This window comes from Myotis myotis, unplaced genomic scaffold, assembly GCF_014108235.1.
Source record: "Myotis myotis isolate mMyoMyo1 unplaced genomic scaffold, mMyoMyo1.p scaffold_m19_p_3, whole genome shotgun sequence".
Lineage (NCBI taxonomy): Eukaryota > Metazoa > Chordata > Mammalia > Chiroptera > Vespertilionidae > Myotis > Myotis myotis.
In genome coordinates this window covers 204,926,652-204,944,930 of record NW_023416335.1, presented here as the reverse complement: position 1 = coordinate 204,944,930, position 18,279 = coordinate 204,926,652, and the positions used below count along the sequence as shown (strand labels likewise).

Genomic DNA, 18,279 nt, shown 5'->3' with positions numbered 1-18,279 from the left:
GGGGAGCAGTGGGGGGGGGGCGGTGGTTCTGAGCGGGCAGGCCCCCTCCCCGGTCCAGGAGCTTCCGGTGAGCACATCCTCTGCCGCCACACCCTCTAGGGGAGGTTTGATGACACCGCCTCGGAAGGGCCATTAACAGCCACGGTGGCGATTACAACAGAGCTCAGCAGTCCGCAGACCTAAGTGAGGCCTGGCTCCCAGGACAGAACGAAGGGAAAGAGAGTTCTGCCTACAAGATCCAAGATCCAAAGTTCCCAGTCTGGATTTCAGGCTGAAAAACAGCCAAGAGGCGAAGAGAGGATGTCACTGAACGGCCGGCGGTTTCCTCACGAAACAAGGAGGCTCAGCCAGGCTGTTCCCGGGTGAGTGTCAGCTGTCTGGGGCTCGGCCTGTGCGTCCTCCCATGGGGTGCGCAGGAGTGAGCACCCACGAGACCTGCTGTCCAGCCATTGCGAGGGACCGCTCTCTGCCCTGCCCGCCCCGCCCCCCCCCCCCCCCCCCCCGGCCCCGCCGAGCCTCACTTGTTGGCATTTCAGTAACAATGGTAATAAACATGACCTCCTTTTATATAGCACTGGCAAGGAGCCGGGCACCCGTTCTAATTAACGAGCCAATCTTCACAACCACCCCACGGAGAGAGGGGCCATTGTGATCCCCTAATTACAGGAGAGGAAACCTAGGCAAGGGCGGTAACGTCACAGAACCAGCAAGTCTCCCGTCCACAGGGAATCGGGAGTCAGGAGACCTGGACTCCGTTGGGCTGTGCCACCCACCGAGGGACGCGGGAGGCGCGATCAGGTGGTTCCTACGGCCACTTCCAGCCCAGAGCGCCGGCCACTCTGCGTCCAGCTGATGCCGGTGGGCGCGGGCTGCCCAGGAGGGCACGTCCCGAGACCTCGGCCTCCAGAACCGGCCGCCTCGTCCAGCGGGCTCCCAGGGTCTGGCCCGGGCCCGAGGCAGGGCTGCCTAGCACCCTCCCCCCCGCCCCCACAAGTCGCCGCCCAGGCGCCAAGCCCCAATCTCCGATCCCAGGAGAATGGGCTTCTAGCCCTTCTCAGGTATCTGTGTCTGGAGGGCCCGGCGAGCCAGGAACGAGAGGGCCAGAGACCCGGCGGCGCGCCCTGGGTTGGGGAAGAGACGACGACACACCGAGGGAACCAACCACTGCAAAACCACGTCGTCCCTTTAACCCTTCAAACTTTCTCCCTGGATTCGCGACCCCAGCTGCCGTCCATTGGCTGAGCCGCGAGAGGACCCGCCCTCTCTCTTTACCTACTGGCTGTTGTAGGCACCCATCACGACGCGAGGCTTCCTAATGGGCCACGGTTTTTGTCAATCAAGAGGGGCGGGAGACGGGGCGGGGCCAGGTCTGGGAGAGACGCGCCAGCCTCGTTCCCCTCCCGGCCTCCCTCCGGTGTGCGGCTGGGGACCTCGGGTGCCCGAGGGGGCTCAGGCTGGGCGCGGAGCCTCGCTGCAGGGCTGGGCGAGGCTCCGGGGACTCACCGATGCGCTGTCCCACCGGAGAGCTGAACGGGTTCCCCAGGAGAAAGTCCATCGCCACGGCTGCCGCTGCCACCAACCCGTGATATCAGCTGACAGCAACCGCCAGCGCCGCCGACCCGTCACGTGACGCGCCGGCTGGCCCGCGAGGAGGCGCCCGTGGGGGCGGAGCGGAGCGAGTCTGGAATTGGACACAGGCCCCACCCCTGAGGAGGGTCGGCACTCCGAGGGGGAGGGCAGTGACCTCACTGAGGCTCACTGGCCGTCGACGGACGTCACGCACGACGTTGGGCGATAGGGGGCCTGGGGGCGTGGGGCTCCCTAAGCCACGCCCCCAAGGCTTATTTAAGGTTTAGGGGCGTGGCCTGACGGTCTCGTAACGCACCTGGAAAACCGGGTCTCGGCGCAGAGCCGTGACTTGGGTAAGGTTACAGAGCAAGCTCGGACGCAGCGCTCACTTTTAAATGTGTTAATCGTTGGGACGTCACGGTGACTGCACACCCACCGAGGGGGTAGATACCCTCTCTGGCCTGTTGTCTTCCTGTCCTAATAGGACTCTTCCCATCTGAGGTCGAGGTCTCCCAGGTGCAAGCTGAGGCCTGCTTGTAGCCGCGTATCTCAAATAGGAGACAAGAGCCAGGAGTTTGCGCTCCCTGGACAGGGAGCCAACCCAATAAATTCAGCTTGGGACGGGCTAGCGCTCCAGGTAGCAGAAAGCACGCAGAAGTCGGAAACAGTGCCTGGGACCCATCTCTGCCATTAATTTACAGAGTGATTCGAACAGCTTCCCATTTTCTCTGGATGCTGGAATTAGTTCAAGGACTCTCAGCTTTTTTTTAGGTCACAGGCTCTTTTGAGAATTTGAAGCCACGAGCCTTTCTGAAAAGGCAGAGATCCAATATAACTTCGGGGAGTTTGGGGGTCCCTGAAGCACAGCTGTTGACCCCTAGTTGAGAATTAAGGCTTAGAGACCTTTCCCAGCTTTGTAATTCTATGTTCTTCAACCTTCCTGTCTGGGCCATGTTTCAGATGTCGCCTACATTAGATGCCTGATCGATGGGTTATGTTTTTTTCTTCTAAAGACTCCAAAAGAGCCAATAACCACTGCTTTGGTGGTATGCGGCGTTAGTATTTATTGACCAAATTGTCTGTGTGTGATTCTTAAACTTGAAAGGCTAGTAAACTGACTCTGCACAAATTTAGGATGATGGAAAATCTGTGAACTTACAATCACTTCCGCATGTTAACCTGTTTAACAGATGTCAGCCTGTTTAACGGCCTATTTCTTTACAATATAAACACTTAATGGAAGTCCTGACTGCTGTGCTTTGAAGTGTTTTAATAATGCACGTGAGACTTCATAAATGCCTTTCCCCCTCTAGATGCTTCATGAGGGCTGGAATACTATGTCTACTTTACTCACCACTGTTGTCCAGCACAATAACAGGAACATTTAAGTCAATCTACCTTTCAGTAATGGTTTTTGGACTATAAGGAGAAGATGAACTTCATGTCGGGTACCATCCATATTTTTCTTCATTTAAGATTATTGCTTGGTTGTATGGAGTATATTTAGCATGAACTTCCTTTGGATTCTTCCATTAGTTTGTGTGGGGTGATTTACCGGAAGTTCTTGCCTTCCTACATCACTCTGGTTTAAAGTGATTATGAGAAGATCTTGGCTTTACTGCCAAGAACAAAACAGCCATAAGGTTTATCCTTCATAGCAAAAAAGCAGAAACAATCAAGTGCCCCCTAAACAGGGAGTGGAATATAACTCCATGTAAACAGAATACTACATAGCTTTTCAATTAGAAATGGAAGTTTGTGGATTTTGTCAACACAATAGCTAAGAATATGTGGCGAATACTATGTTTTAAGTGTGTCTGCTAAGAAAAATCAAACTCAGTAAGTTTTTAATTTTTCATTTTAAGTGCTTTAGCACTATTAATATCAAATGCCTTCCTTGAAGGTAAATATTTAGGTCCCTTAAGACTGACATATGGCATAAATGTAATGTAATCTATTCCATCCTTTATATACTGGTAGACAAAAATCACGATACTTTGCCTCCAAAGTTTAAAGACAATAGTATGATGAGAAAAGTGAGGCCTGTTATCACAAAATGCAGCTAGGACAAAAGGACATATGAACAATGAAAGGTCTCAGAGGTTTTCCTACAGTCACATTTGCTAAATACTATAGATAATACTGAAGAAAGATTCTGATGAATTACATACACAATTTACCTTTGAAAGTGGCTTCGGGTAGAAGAGAGCTTAGGCTTTGGGGTTAGCTATACCAGTGTGCTTATTCTGGCTCTGCCATTTAATAGCCATATAACCTTAGGAAAAGCACCTTTCTGCATCTGTCTCCTCACTTGTAAAGAGGAATAATACTCATAAGGCTTGTGGGAGGATTAAATGAGATAAAATATGCAAATTACTCCATAAGAAGTTAGCCTTTTAACCATAGTATTTCACTATCTATGGCTATTAACACCTTGTCTTTGCATTGAAATTTTTACACCCTGAAGGTCAAGTCTCTATACATTAAATGTTCAGAATATTTCTAAACATTCATGTCAGCCTGGCTGGCTTCTGGCTTAGAGATAGGGAAGTGACATGAACATTGTTTCACAGATGGGACTTCGGATGCCTATAAAGATTAAGTGACTGATCCAGTATCACTAAGTCAAGACAGTACTGAAACAGCATGAAATATATTGGAACACATGATTCAGATGTGAATCTTACGCAAGACTGGTATTTCCTTGAGTTAGGTGTACACACTAATGTACATGCAATTTTATTTGTCAATGAACCAGAGCTATATTTATCAGAGTCATTGGGTTTGTAGTTTGCAAAAGAGAGAACATGAGAGACTCCACAATGTAAAAGTTAACAGAAACAGAGCAAGACGATAGGAAAATGGCTAAGATCAGAAACTTGACCTCTATTCTAGATGGATTAAAAAAAAAAAAAGAATATTATGGTAGGATATAGTGTGAAAAACAGGTTTTATACTTCCAGAGCAACTTTGGTTGGCAGCAGGGAAAAGATAGCTGAGACTGGACTATAAATATTAAAAATGTGATTTTTAATAATATAAGTACAAAATTTTATTTCTTTATACAACTGTAATGGAATTTGGATCAAACCACTAGGATTTATTTTAAAAACAAAAATAAAACAATGATATAAAAATTGCAAGAAGGTCTGAATCCAAAGTTTTTTTCTCTAATAGTACCAAATACCACAAGGTACAGGTTATTATACAAATGTGTACAAATTTTAAATACAAATACAATAGGATTGGATTTTAAAGGAAAACAAACAAAAAGCAGGTCCTCATCAGGATTTCATGAATGTATACAAATGACCATGGTAGGACTGACTTCTTTCGGTACTAAGCCCTGTCTTCAAGGCCCCTCCTTGATACCTGTGTCAAACAGGAAACCTCCGTGGGTACAGATGAGGCATGGTACAGGTTCTAACACACAAAATCAAAACAAGATTTCTGTTCCTGATTTTGGTTCCCAAACATCCCCCTTTCCTTCTGTTTCCCCAATTAAATCTCAAAACTGCTCTGAGATGAGAAAGGCATTCAGCAGCCAGAATACCATTAAGAAACAGCCCCGCGACCACTCTGGTGGGGAGAAGGGAAGGCATTCAACAGGGTGCGGGCTGGCTGCACTGTCCTCAAACCTCTACTTTGATGCTGTGGAGCTCCGTGGAGCCCGGGGAAGAAAGTTCCCTCAGAGCTGGTGTCTGGCAGGAAGCTCACACATTTAAAAAGAACCCTGAAGCGCTCAGCTGTCTTCTTTGGATCTAGGAAGCAAAAGTCTGGTTCTTTGGAAATAAGGGCAGCTGGGAATGAAAACATTCCTTTTTATTTACTTTCTTCACATTATTGAATTATAAAGAACTAGAATCCTGACATAATGATTCCTTTCTGAGGCACAATACCTTCAAATGCAGATGATTTGGAGTTTTAAGAGGAGGGAAGGGAGGAAGAAAGAACAATCTGTATCTTCCACATGCTGTTGCTGGTGGAGGCTTTTGTTATTAAATTATATATACAGAAATTTACAGGATAAATTAAAATCTAAGATTTTAAAGAGTTAAATACACATAATTAAAACATTCACACGCGCACATAAATAAACCTACATGAGAATCAACTACTTTTTTTGCAATTCACTTATGTGTGGAATGCAGAACACTGTATCTGCCCACCAGGGGAGCCAATATGATGAACCCAAGAATCCCACTGGGCCAAGTTCGTCTTCCACAGCCACCACGCAATTAAGCAGAACCTGTGCGGACTTGGTGGCTAAGCGAATGCTGCCAGATGGAAGATACCAGCTCTTCGTTCTGCAGGCCAAAGACTCTGCGTCAGCTCACAACGTATGCAGTTCAACTGGTGGCACGACAGCGTTACCCTCTTCAAGGCATTTTATGCTGCCAGGGCTCACAAAACTCCTTGGCCCCTACCGAGGCTGCCAATGATTACAATACACTGAGACATGGACACCTGTATCGCAGGAACTGGGCTGAACCCCCTACTAGGTTCACCTAAGCCAGTGGTTCTCAACCTTCCGGCCCTTTAAATACAGGTCCTCATGTTGTGACCCAACCATAAAATTATTTTCGTTGCTACTTCATAACTGTAATTTTGCTGTTATGAATCGTAACGTAAATATCTGATATGCAGGATGGTCTTAGGCGACCCCTGTGAAAGGGTCATTGGACCGCCAAAGGGATTCACGACCCACAGGTTGAGAACCGCCGACCTAAGCCATCGCAATAACTCTCAGACAGGAACGATTTTATCAGCTCCCACCTAAGACACTTCAAGTTGAAAGGCTTTAGCACTCTCAGTCAACTGGCATCTTCCCATAATCTTTCCTCTTACATTTCAGACTGTAAGACAGGTAAGGCAAATGGTCAGTGATGAGTCTGGAGGTACAACTGAGCTTGGGGAAAAAAATCACATTTTAGCTGTCCATAAAGAGATGCACTTGGCACCCAGAACAAGCCCCCAGCCCTCAAGTAACATTGATTTTTAAGGCAGATTTATCCACCACAGGAGAAAAAAGAATCCCAAGCCCATTTTCATGCCAAGGTTTCCTCTTGGCTAAACCTTTGCCATTTCATAAAATTATTAAAAGCGAAGTAGTTACAATCCTATGTATATATTGTACATTATATATATATATTTATGTGTATGTATATAAAAATTTAAAACCTACACCCAGTGGCTAGTGAAGGGATCTGGAACGGTCATATATACACAAACCAGCAATGGGGTAGGACAAGATTTCCGTCCCAGGATTCTCTGCTGTCACAGTCCAGGCATGATGTAAGCGATGTTGTCTAGTGTGTTTGCCTGCAAAACAAGGGGGAAAGGTTCAACGGCAGAGTACTAAGCCTTGGTTCCCTGACACCTATTTCTTTGTTCAGGGGACAGAGGTGAGAAAGAAAAACCAGAGTGTGAGAAAACGGGGAGAGTGAAGATGGCATCCTGTGTCTGTTATGCTAGAGGGTTTTCTGCTGGCTTCTCCCATTGACAAGGACAAAGGAGGCAGAAGACTCCTGTACGTCTCAGTGTGGAACACACAGGAGACACAGGTGTTGCAGTACCTCAAGGGCTAGAATGCTTCCCTCCACAGGACTATTTTAGGGGATGGCATGTTTGGTTTCACTGAAAGCATGGCATGCACTCAGCGAGTTACTCAGTATCACGTTCCTGGGCCCATAGGTGGAGGGAGCCTATATGCTAGATGCCAGGCAACCATAGGAACTTGTGCCTGACAGAGCTCTTTAAGACAGGGCCTCTCTGGCTCCCAAGGGTTCTGGCTCCAAAACTCCAAGGAAAACTCACCAAGACCTGTTTGGGACAGCCATTCAGTTCAGGTAGTTGTGTGGTCAGACACGCCAAGGGGCCGAGCGCACAGATAATGGAATCCAGAAGCACTGACAAACTGCCAGACACAGCCACCATGCCCTGGAAGGGAGAGCACAAGAGGGGCATCGGTTGTAACGGGAACCCCACTCCTGATGCTCCCTCCTCGTGTGGTTCATTTCCTCACTTTCTTTTTTTTTTTTTAAATATATTTTTATTGATTTCAGAGAGAAAGGGAGAGGGAAAGAGAGATAGATACATCAGTGATGACAGAGAATCATTGATTGGCCGCCTCCTGAACACCCCCCACTGGGGATTGAGCCAGCAACCCAGGCATATGCCCTTGACTGGAACTGAACTCAGGACCCTTCAGTCCACAGGCCGATGCTCTATCCACTGAGCCAAACCAGCTAGGGCCATTTCCTCACTTTCTTTAAGTCTTAGGCAGTACTAGGAAACGAAGCAAAATTGGAAGGTATCTGCTTTGATAACTCTAAGTTGTTTAAAAAGAAAACTTTTACAATACAATCACAGGTTTCTTTGCTATATTCCTTACTCATCTTACCCTCTATCCAACTTTGGGTTAGTCTTGAATAGTAGGGGGAAAAGCCTATATTTAGGAATAGTAATAAATGCCCTGCCTACTCTGGAGAGCGGCTGGGAAGATTGCGGAGGTCAGGCATGCAAAAACATTTTTCTTATGAGGCCACAGATACAGCTCAAATGCAACAACTGTGAGACTTCTACAGCCCTACACATTAGCATGCAATATAAACATGCACATACTTCTCCATGTATGTGGCCTTTGATAGCTGGTATCACTTTTCTGGGTTGATTTGTTTACTCTCAAAATGAAGAAAATGTAGTCCCTTTTAACATCTTAAATAATTCATGTTGTCTGTATCTCTGTGATTCAGAGATAAGAAATAAGGCTGCTTGCTGCAAATACCCCTGCCCAGCTCTTGTATAATCCGCTTCAACTAGGAGTGCTGTGAGGCTATATCTCCTTGGAGGCTGCAGAGCAGGGTCCTGCCCAGACTGATTTCGGCCAGGCCTGCTGGGCTAGTCCACTCACTGTTTCTGTACTGGGCAAGCTGCTTCCTAGGCTGTACCCATAAAGTAGACCACGAACAGCTCTGCAGCACAGAGGGGATTAGTGAGACAACAGACAGAAGTACTTGGCTTGGTGCCTGGTTCATGATATGTGCTCAAAAGTATCAGTAATTATTACTATTACCAACAACTGAGACTCCAAAACTGCATTTCTAGCTGCCTGCTAGGCCTCTTAATTTTGGACATTTCTCAATTTCACTGCACTACAATGAGAAAAAGGGACCCTTCTCCTATTGAAACCACCACCATTTATACAACTGCCTAGTGTCAAGGCCTTGCCAGCACCAACTTTCCCTCCCCTAACCCTCTGGCCTAGTGTTTCCTATCGCTCACTTCCATGGGAGGCAGTGCGGGATGGGGTGAAGAGCATGGACCAAATTCAAGCTCTGCTTCACCACCTAGTTAATTAACCTCTAAGTCTCTGTTTTGTTTATTTCCTTCTGTAAAATCGGAGGAACAAAAATTCTGCCTCAGGAAGCCGCAGTGTGAATTAAATGAAGGAATCCCTATAAAGCACTCTGAACCAAAGCTGGTTGAGTAACCATTCAAAGAAAATTAGCAAATTAGTAATATTATTCCACTACTTTTGCCTCACAGTTAATTATAGATAATATTTTATACAACTGTAATAGAATACTGACTCTCCTGATGGATTATAAGCAACTTGAGGGCAGAACCATGTCCTATTCCTTTTTATAGCCTCCCAATAACTACTGGTGTTGCCCATACAGTAAGCTCTTAAAAACACTTACTGGCCCAGCTGCAGTGGCTCAGTGGTTGAGGGCAGACCTATGAACCAGGAGGTTACAGTTCCGCTCCTGGTCAGGGCACATGCCCAAGCTGCGGGCTCCATCCCCAGTAGGGGGCGTGCATGAGGCAGCCAATCAATGATTCTCTCTCCTAATTGATGTTTCTATCTCTCCCTCTCCCTTCCTCTCTGAAATCAATAAAAACATATTAAAAAAACACACACACACAAACTGTATGTGGACCCCAATATACAAAAGAGCTAAAAGATCTGGTTAAAGTGGGGGTGGGGGGTCTTACCAGGCCTCATTTAACCTGTTTCTGTGGGAGACCCTGAGGTTAGAAACAGATGTCCTCAGTTTTCCTGTTTGGAATCTCTCTCCAACATCTCCATGAGACAAACTCAGCTATCTAGCCTTTCAGGTCCCCCTCCCAGAGCCTCTCACTCCCCACCTCTCTCTGTTCTCCATCACTAGTCTGCCTCAGCAGGCACAGAACAACGGAATGAGGACAGGTTAGAAGTGACGCAAGCTGGGCTCGGTCACAAATCGTTGTGTAAACTGGTACTAGTCACTGCATTCAATTAGGCCTCAGGCATTCAATCTTTAAATGAGCAAATCCTATAAAATCAATGTTCCTTAAAGTGTAGGATGTAATTTCAGGTGGCATATAGGTGAACATTAATTACAGTGATAGAATCCATTTTGACGATTAGAAAAAAAAGAATATCACATTCATGAGATTGAGGATATTGTGAAAGCATGCACAGATTTCTTTAAATAAAAACATAAAGTAAATAACAGTATAAGAGGTACATGAAAACTGCATCCTAATTGTGAGGATATATGCAGATGTTAAAGTCTCAGAAAAAATGGAGTAGAAGGTACATGGGAAAGACTGCTACAGGCAATGGGGCTTCTTTAAAGGATAAGGGAGATGTTCTGGAAATAGGTAGTAGAAATGGGCCACAATTCTGTGGCTATACTAATGCCCACTAACTTTTTAAAATGTGAATTTATGGTAGGTGAGTTACATCTCAATTAGACTGTTATATAAAAAAACCAGACTAGAGATTCTGCAAAATTCTTTCCCTTTTTTGGTTATGATGTATGTGTAACTCAGCAACTGCTCACAGAAGCTGGCTTCTTATAATTTGCTAATTTATATTCTCTTTTTCCAATTAAATTGGAAGTTTCCTGATGGTAGGAAATAATAAGGAAGCTATTCAGGTTTTCTATAAGTAATGCATTATCCTCAACAAATACTTGTTAAACTAAATGGAAATATGAAGAAAAATCTGGAATATGGCTATCATTTTAAATTCTAACTTTTTAGAAAATATACAACGTCTAAATGAGTATCTACAGCCATTCAGACATCAGCCTACATGAAAGGACTCTAGTTGTTTTGCCATATCTAGACATCTAGAGTAGACTATGTCTAACTTCTAACTGCTACGTTTTTTAAACTAGTCAAAGAACTTAGATCTTCTGGCCATTGGCATTTTATTTGTTGAATAATGATTCAACTTGCACATAGAAGCAAATTAATGGTTCTATATTCCTACACTGATTTTTCAGCTTAAAATAGCTTTATGCCGTAACCGGTTTGGCTCAGTGGATAGAGCGTCGGCCTGCGGACTGAAAGGTCCCAGGTTCGATTCCGGTCAAGGGCATGTACCTTGGTTGCAGGCATATCCCCAGTGTGGGGTGTGCAGGAGGCAGCTGGTCGATGTGTCTCTCTCATCGATGTTTCTGACTTTCTATCCCTCTCCCTTCCTCTCTGTAAAAAATCAATAAAATATATTAAAAAAAATAAAATAAAATAGCTTTAGTGGCTGAGACTGATTTCTTTGCTCCACTAGTAGAACCCAGTGGAAAACTGAAATACTATGCTGAGTTAGCCAAGGGGGCAATACAATTAGAAATGGAATATGGTAATAGAAATGGAATATGACAGCTTTGCAGGTTAAGTGATTTTGAAACTGAAAAGGACCAAGATCTCCCAAGGGCACACTGCACTGTGTAATTCAATCACAGCGCAGAGTAATGAAGAGCTTAAGAACCTCAATTTCCCTATTTGCTACCTATTCTCATAGAGGAACTCTTTTTAAAAAAGATTTAATTTATTCATTTTTTATTTTATTTTAAAACCCGTATGGTTTTATGAACCGGTGTCTCCCAATAAATTCAACCGGGGGGGGGGGGGGGGGGAGGGGGGCAGAAAGAGAGAGGAAAAAAAGTAGAGGAACTCTTAATCCTCCATACAACCTAATCCATCTGTTGAAGACCTTGCTGGAAATGTACAGAAAAACTCAAACTGTCTTAGAACTACAAGTAATCAAAACTTCCATGGGATTTGTACTCAGTTTTCCCACTGCATTTAAAAAATAGTAAGTTATAGAGTTATATGTCAATTGTATCTTAATAAAGCTGGGGGAAAAGTACAGGTTATTCGAATTTCTTTTTGTGCCGCTGCTTCAATAGGATGGGGTTAGTGTAAACTTTGATTCCAAATCTCCAGATGTTTCTATGACTACATGTCTTCTTTATCACTGCATCCTAAACACCTGGCATAATCTAGCATACAGCAGCTGCTCAATGCATCTATGTGGAACGAATGGATGAACTCAAATTCTATCCGACACTGGAGTCACGCTGTGGACGGCTATGCTCACCTCTGTTTCCTGCAGGCGGTGTCCGATGAGGCTGAGGGACTCTCCCAGCAGCTGTAGATGAGCAGCAACATCAATGGGCTCTGTCTCAGGGGCTTTGGCTGGGGAGGCTGGTAATAGCATGGTGGTGGGCGGGGACTTCTTTTGGGGTGACAGCACTCCTGCAGAGGAAGCTGAGAACAGAGACGAAATAGAGAGACCAAGCTTCCTATGGCCTTGAACACCACAAAAATGCCCTTCCTGATTTTCCCTGTTTGGGAGCTATGCCAGGTATTAGCACAACTATGGACTGTGGGCCTAATCTGGCCCATGACCTGTTTTTGTATGGTCTCGAGGTAAGAATAATTTTATGTTTTTAAACGGTTGTAGATAAAACAAAGAATATGTCACAGAAAAAGCACTTGGGCCTGCAAGGCCTGAAATATTTTCTCTCTGGCCCTTTACCAAAAAAGTTTGCTGACTTCTGATTTATGTTTTCTAAATGCCTTTTCAACCTGTAATGCTCAGTAATAAAACCTGGGTATCAAGCTCTGCTTCTAATGTAGGCTGCTCTCCCAGTTCCTCAGAGAGGCAGCAGAATTTACAGTGCTCCGGGCAAAAGCAAAGCAGGAGAGGGATGTGGCCACTACCTTTTACTTTCATGGAGCCTTCTGAGCTGGATGCTTTTCTTTTCACAGTTGTAGCTTCTGCTTTGTTTTGTTTGTGTTGCAGATATTGAGCTTTTTGCTTCCAAATCTGCAATCAGATCCGGGGGAAATAAAATCAATCAAAAAGTAAAAGTAAAAGGGAAAGCAGTCATGGAAGAGTAAAATAAAGAAACGAGAGGGGACAGTGCAGAGGGTTGATGCTAACTCTCAAGCGGAGGGCCACTGTCAGGCACAGACACGGATTGCTGTCCGAACTTAGAGCACTAAAAACATTCCTCAACGCTAATGGTCAGATCTCAGCACTGATTTTAGATCTCTAAGATCACAATGTAAAATCATGGAGTAAACATCTGGCTCGGTATAATGTCCATGTGGTTTAAATATTTCTTCTAACTTGCTAGTTGGCAATACCAATAGTAGGCTAACATTGACCTGAAAAATAGAAACTAAAGAAAATTACCTAGGTCAGAAATATTTTGGTTGTTTTACCCAGATGAGCTATACCTTAAAGCACGATGGTAATTCTAATTCCTAGACCGCCTTCGTATCAGCCTACTGGAAAGTGACTATGACTCAGTCATGACTAGTTATCACAGTCTCATTAGCTTCTTCACAGTACGGGACATTATCTGGTAGTGGGTGATGAGGATGATGGCCTGGAACCTGGCTCCCTAGTAAACATAGTCCCATAGTTTTGTTATTTGCAGTGACTATTAAGTGGATGCCTTTCCTCACTTCTCAGACCATGGGCTGACTAGTAGGTGTTTGTAGTAAAAGGATTTTTTCTTTTAACAGTTTTATCACTGTCCAAGTTAGGTCATCTTTTGGCTCAAATGTAAGACTGTTGCAAAAAAAAAATAAAAAAAAATTAGAAGAGGTTAGAAAAAACAGGCTCCGTGCAGCTAAATTTTACCCAGAGTACACTGGCACCAACCAGAGTTAATGCCCTTTACTAAGCCCTTTTCCATCGACTTGTCATTGTTTCGCTATTTCAGTGTTCTTTGCCTGGGTGGTCTATGGGAGAATCATACATTTTAGAAGGCATCAAGCAATTAAAAAAATATGTTTGTAAAAAAGTGTACTTACCAGTTTATCCTTTTCAGGCAATTGCTTCCACACTTCAGCCAGTTTTTTACTAAGTTCCCCAAAATCTGGCAAAAAATAGTAAAAAGCTCAATAAAATAAAGGTTTAACTATCAACAAAACAGAAGATTGATGAGAGCAAAAACTGGGAAACGTTTCTGAAAATCAGATCCAAATAGCACAATATTCTTCCAGAAAACCAAACCAACCCACACCAAACCCCACCAGTTTTCTTTTTTAAAATAGATTTTTGTTGATTTCAGAGAGGAAGGGAGAGAGATAAATATCAATGATGAGAGAGAATCATTGATCGCTGCCTCCCACACGCCCCCCAACTGGGGATCGAGCCCGCAACCTGGGCATGTGCTCTTGACCAGAATCGAACCAGGGACCCTTCAGTCCACAGGCCGATGCTCTATCCACTGAGCCAAACCAACTAGGGCCCACCAGTTTTCTTGATTCTTTTTTATAGGGAAGGGACCCCTGCGGTGGTCATGAGGTGGACTCAAATCCTCTCGCATCTCCTCTCTAGGGATTTGTTCGTTAAGCATCTTTCTGGTGTCTTTGAATTCGATCCCACAATCCAGGGCTTATCAACTTAGGTTAAAGAAAATATGTGCTGTAGAGGTTGAGGAAGGATGTGAGATTTTTCCTGAATTTCTGAGAGCTCGGTACCAAGAAGAATTTCCCTGCGGCCGCTGAGAAGCATCCTCCAGAGGCGTGTGCTGCCCTTGCACGTGCCCGGCAAGGTCAGGCTTTGCACAGCGCGTTCTTATCTGCTATGTGCCTCCCAGCACCGTGATGAGAAATTTGGGAAACTATTTACATCTCAGGCAAATCAGATTTATGGAGGTTAAGTGCCTGTCCAAGGTCTGTGGTGCAGTGTTTCTCTCACCTCACTAACTTCTAATACACAGACAAATGTGACAGTATAAGTCATCTCACAACTGCACACCCAAGGGCAGTTTAAGGAAAAGGCCAACTGTAGAATCTTGGAAATAGCAGGTGCATATTTATGTACTGAGCTTCATAATATTTAATTTTACTGCTTTCCATTTTATGAACTTAAGAGATATAAATGAAAAGCTTATCACTTTTATGGTTGGGGTGAACTAAGACAAAATCTAGAGTGACTTGCAGATTTGCGGGAAAAAATGAGATTTGGGTTCCTTTAACACTAGGGGAGAAGCTGCCTCCTGACTGAATTAACTGCCCTGCTTCCGAGGCGCATGTGGAAAGTGGAAACGAAGATGAGCAATGTTCTTACCTATGCCGGGATGGTCAGCCACGATGGTCACGCGGTACTCCTTACAGAACACCTGGTAGGCCGACATGTTCTTCTTTTTTGGCTGGAGAACAGAACAGGGTTGATCAGAACACAAGTAACTCTGAATCTAACACCCTTTTCCATCCAGGAAAGCGTTCTAAACTACTAACCAGCTTTCCCAGAGAGGATCATTAACTTAATTCCTGCTTCTCCTCACCCAGAGATGACTATCAGTGTTGCTTAGGAGGTAAAAGCACATGCTAACTCTTTTTTAGATGTTTCAGACTGCTGCAGCTGCGCGGTAATTACTTGTAAAGCCCCCAGCCTTCCTGTGTATTCTTTCCAAACTGAGTGCTAAACAAATTCTTTACCTTTCCCGGGATGTCACTTTTCTCATCTTTGAAATAACCACCACATAATTTCCTTTTAAACTGTGAAAGCCAAGAGCCAAATCTATGTTCTTTTGTTCCTCTGCATTTGATTTCTTATCTTGTAATTTTCCTGATCCTATTTTTACTGTCACTTGTAGTCTACCAGTATGTCATTGTTCACACTCTTGTGGTTCAGGTGAGGTAAATAAATAACAAGAGAATTCTTTGGTAGTCAAGGTAGGATGAACCTCTTTCGCTCCAACAAACTACTTTGTACTACTTGAAGTATGTTTGCTCTTCACTGGATTATGACAATTCCAAGAGCAAAGCATGGTTTTTGAGTAACAGCCAGTTCAATGAGGGATATTTAAAACAAAAGATGACATACTCCTATGCATTCCATTGTACAACTATCCATAGACAGAGGGGGAAAAGATTAAGTTTCCCTACCTGAAAAGATTCAATAGGTAGCACCTGTCTAAACCTTTCATTTGAGGACAAGAAAAGGGAAACTCAAAAAGTAGGGATTTGCTTGTAGTTATGACTACAACTAAACTAAGCGATAACAGCAGAATTGAGTACCACCTAGGTAGCCTGGGCTATACATTGAGGGCCAATGAAAGAAAGAAAGTTGCTTCCTTACAGAAGTAGTTACTATTTAAAAAGAAAAGATTATCCCTTTATAATCTTTATTCAATAAACTGAGATGTGTTTAGCATACTTTCCTTTAAAACTTCATCTGTAAGCATCGAGTTATGTGGATCAGTCCTCCATCTGCTCCCAACACAGTCCTTCCTGGTCCTGCAGTTATTATGATGAATGTTTGGTGCTTGAAAAGTTACTGGGAACTTTTGTTTGTCTTAAGTGTTCGATTTTATGATAAAAACAAACCAACAAACAACACAGTCCTGTTTCTTGACTTCAGAGTTGCGTGCTGTTTTAACCTGAGTGTACACTTTATTCACCTTACTTTTTAATGTTGTTTCCATAAAATAATTACCCTCAAAGGCCAAAGACTGGCAGAGACTGATGACAATAAAAAGCTTATGTGATGGCTCTGATTTTAATTCCAAAAGGAATTCTAATTTTCGATGGGTGACAAATGGGAGGGGACTGGAGGATAGGTGAAAAAAGGGAAGGGATTAAGAAGCACAAATTGCTAGTTATAAGAACAGTCATGGGATATAAAATACACGTAGCATATAGTGAATAATATTGTAGTAACTACACATGGAGTCAGATAGGTCCTAGACTTATCCGGGGATCACTTCATAAGTTACATAAATGTCTAATCATTATGTTGTATACCTAAAATTAACATAATACTGTATGTCAAATGATTGAAAAATTAAAAAATAATGAACAAAAGCAATTCTGAAACCATTCTGAGAAACAGAAACTTTCCTGATAGCTTTCAAAGTAAGTGCTTTCAATGAGACAGCAAGCACTTCTTTGGATATGAAAACTGTGGCATGTTTGTTACAAATTCAGCTTCAAAAGTTTTAAACTAATCTTTTTAAATAGCTTAGCCATAGGCCTGCCAATTACTGGAGTACATGATGAAAGAATTTGTGGAAGTCTATACTTAGCCACATCTTTCTCAACTATAGAATCAATCTCACTATTAAATATTGACAATAGAAAGAATATGTTCTTGAGAGAGTTCATAGCTCATTTGGTCATACTTTTAAACATGCATGGAGTTTTAACAATGTTTTCTCAAACACTATATAATACTGTAAAAGTTTTCATGCTCCCTATTCCCCCAGGCTATAACATAAAATTAAAACTTTACAAAATTAAACACAGCTCCTGGCCAATATATTAGCTCCAAATCCACTTAATAAAGAAAGGGTTCCTCTTAAAACTCTTCTAAAGGACTTTATTCAGTTATGTAGAAAATAAACTAGCATTTATTGAGTACCTGCACTGGGTAGGGTGAGTAGTTAAGAGGATGAGCTCACATTCTAAGGCAGTTAAGCAGCACAAAATAGTGGAAAACACATTAACTTTAGAGCTTAAAGGCCCGCCATCTTTCCCTTATACTAATTATTTGATCCTGAATAAAACATATAAGAAGTGGAGAGCTCTTATGATAGGTGATATTAAAAGTATTTCAATGACAAAGAAGGAAAAGCAGAGACTTTAGGAAAGATTTCAAAGGCAACACAAAAAAATAACCTATCAAAGTACTTTGCCATTCATCTATATTTATAAAAGCCTAAGTGACTGTTCGACTGGTAGCTATGATGCGCACTCATCACCAGGGGCAGATGCTCAACACACAGGCATAGAAACATGGAACAGATTGATGAATCTCAGAGGGAAGAGGAAGAGATTAACTAAAGATTTTATATGCATACTAGAGGCCTGGTGCACGGATTTGTGCACCGCTAGGGTCCCTCAGCCTGGCCTGCGGGGATCGGGCCAAATCTGTACACCGGGCCTCTGACATCCCCTGACAGGTCCCGGATCACAAGAGGGCACAGGCCAGGCTGAGGGACCCCACTGGTGCACGAATCCATGCACCAGGCCTCTAGCTTTTTAATAAATATTTATTAGAGTATCCACTTTCTGCCAGATATTGGGAATCAGACACACAGATCAATATATCCTGATAATAGAATGTGACAATATTATAGGGAAAGTACTGGATGCTATAGGAACATGTAATACGAGCATCTCACCTAATTAGCCTCTGGAGGAAGTGACATTTAACCCAGGCCTGAAAACTGGGTAGAATTAGCCAGATGAAGAGAGGTCAAGAGTGTTCTAGGCAGAGGGAACATGTGGCAACTCTCCTCAAACAGAGGTGAGAGATGACGTCAGAGTTGCAAGCAGAGCCACAGATGGATGCCTTGTAACCTATGTATTATAGCAAGCATGTCAAACTCACGGGCCGCATGCCACATGCCTCATTTATTTGGCCCGTGTTAGCCTTTGACATGTTTGTATTACAGTATGAACCAA

At 43.5% G+C, this 18,279-nt stretch overlaps 2 protein-coding genes and 1 long non-coding RNA gene across 16 annotated transcripts in view; 1 reads left to right on the top strand and 2 right to left on the bottom strand.

Moving 5' to 3' along the window:
- The window catches only part of TOM1 (target of myb1 membrane trafficking protein), a 36,750-nt gene extending 34,974 nt beyond the window's left edge, over positions 1 to 1,776 (bottom strand). Inside the window, exon 1 of one of the 3 annotated variants that reach the window (XM_036296961.1) lies at positions 1,504 to 1,776. In XM_036296961.1, coding sequence (XP_036152854.1) covers positions 1,504 to 1,555 — 52 coding nt within the window. In that variant the 5' untranslated portion in view covers positions 1,556 to 1,776. The remainder of the gene's footprint in view (positions 1 to 1,503) is intronic. The other 2 variants (XM_036296959.1, XM_036296962.1) reach the window with 2 other exon arrangements.
- LOC118649633 lies at positions 71 to 850 on the top strand. The gene is made up of 2 exons (XR_004965711.1): positions 71 to 362; positions 573 to 850. It is a non-coding gene; the product is annotated as an uncharacterized LOC118649633 (long non-coding RNA).
- A 2,815-nt stretch (positions 1,777 to 4,591) lies between the features above and the next one.
- Positions 4,592 to 18,279, bottom strand: part of HMGXB4 (HMG-box containing 4) — a 30,492-nt gene continuing 16,804 nt past the window's right edge. For 8 of the 12 annotated variants that reach the window (XM_036296953.1, XM_036296955.1, XM_036296957.1 and 5 more), the window contains 6 exons: positions 14,939 to 15,020; positions 13,675 to 13,739; positions 12,571 to 12,676; positions 11,945 to 12,114; positions 7,387 to 7,509; positions 4,592 to 6,891 (listed from right to left, as the gene is read on the bottom strand). In XM_036296953.1, coding sequence (XP_036152846.1) covers positions 6,847 to 6,891; positions 7,387 to 7,509; positions 11,945 to 12,114; positions 12,571 to 12,676; positions 13,675 to 13,739; positions 14,939 to 15,020 — 591 coding nt within the window. In that variant the 3' untranslated portion in view covers positions 4,592 to 6,846. The other 4 variants (XR_004965709.1, XM_036296947.1, XM_036296951.1 and 1 more) reach the window with 4 other exon arrangements.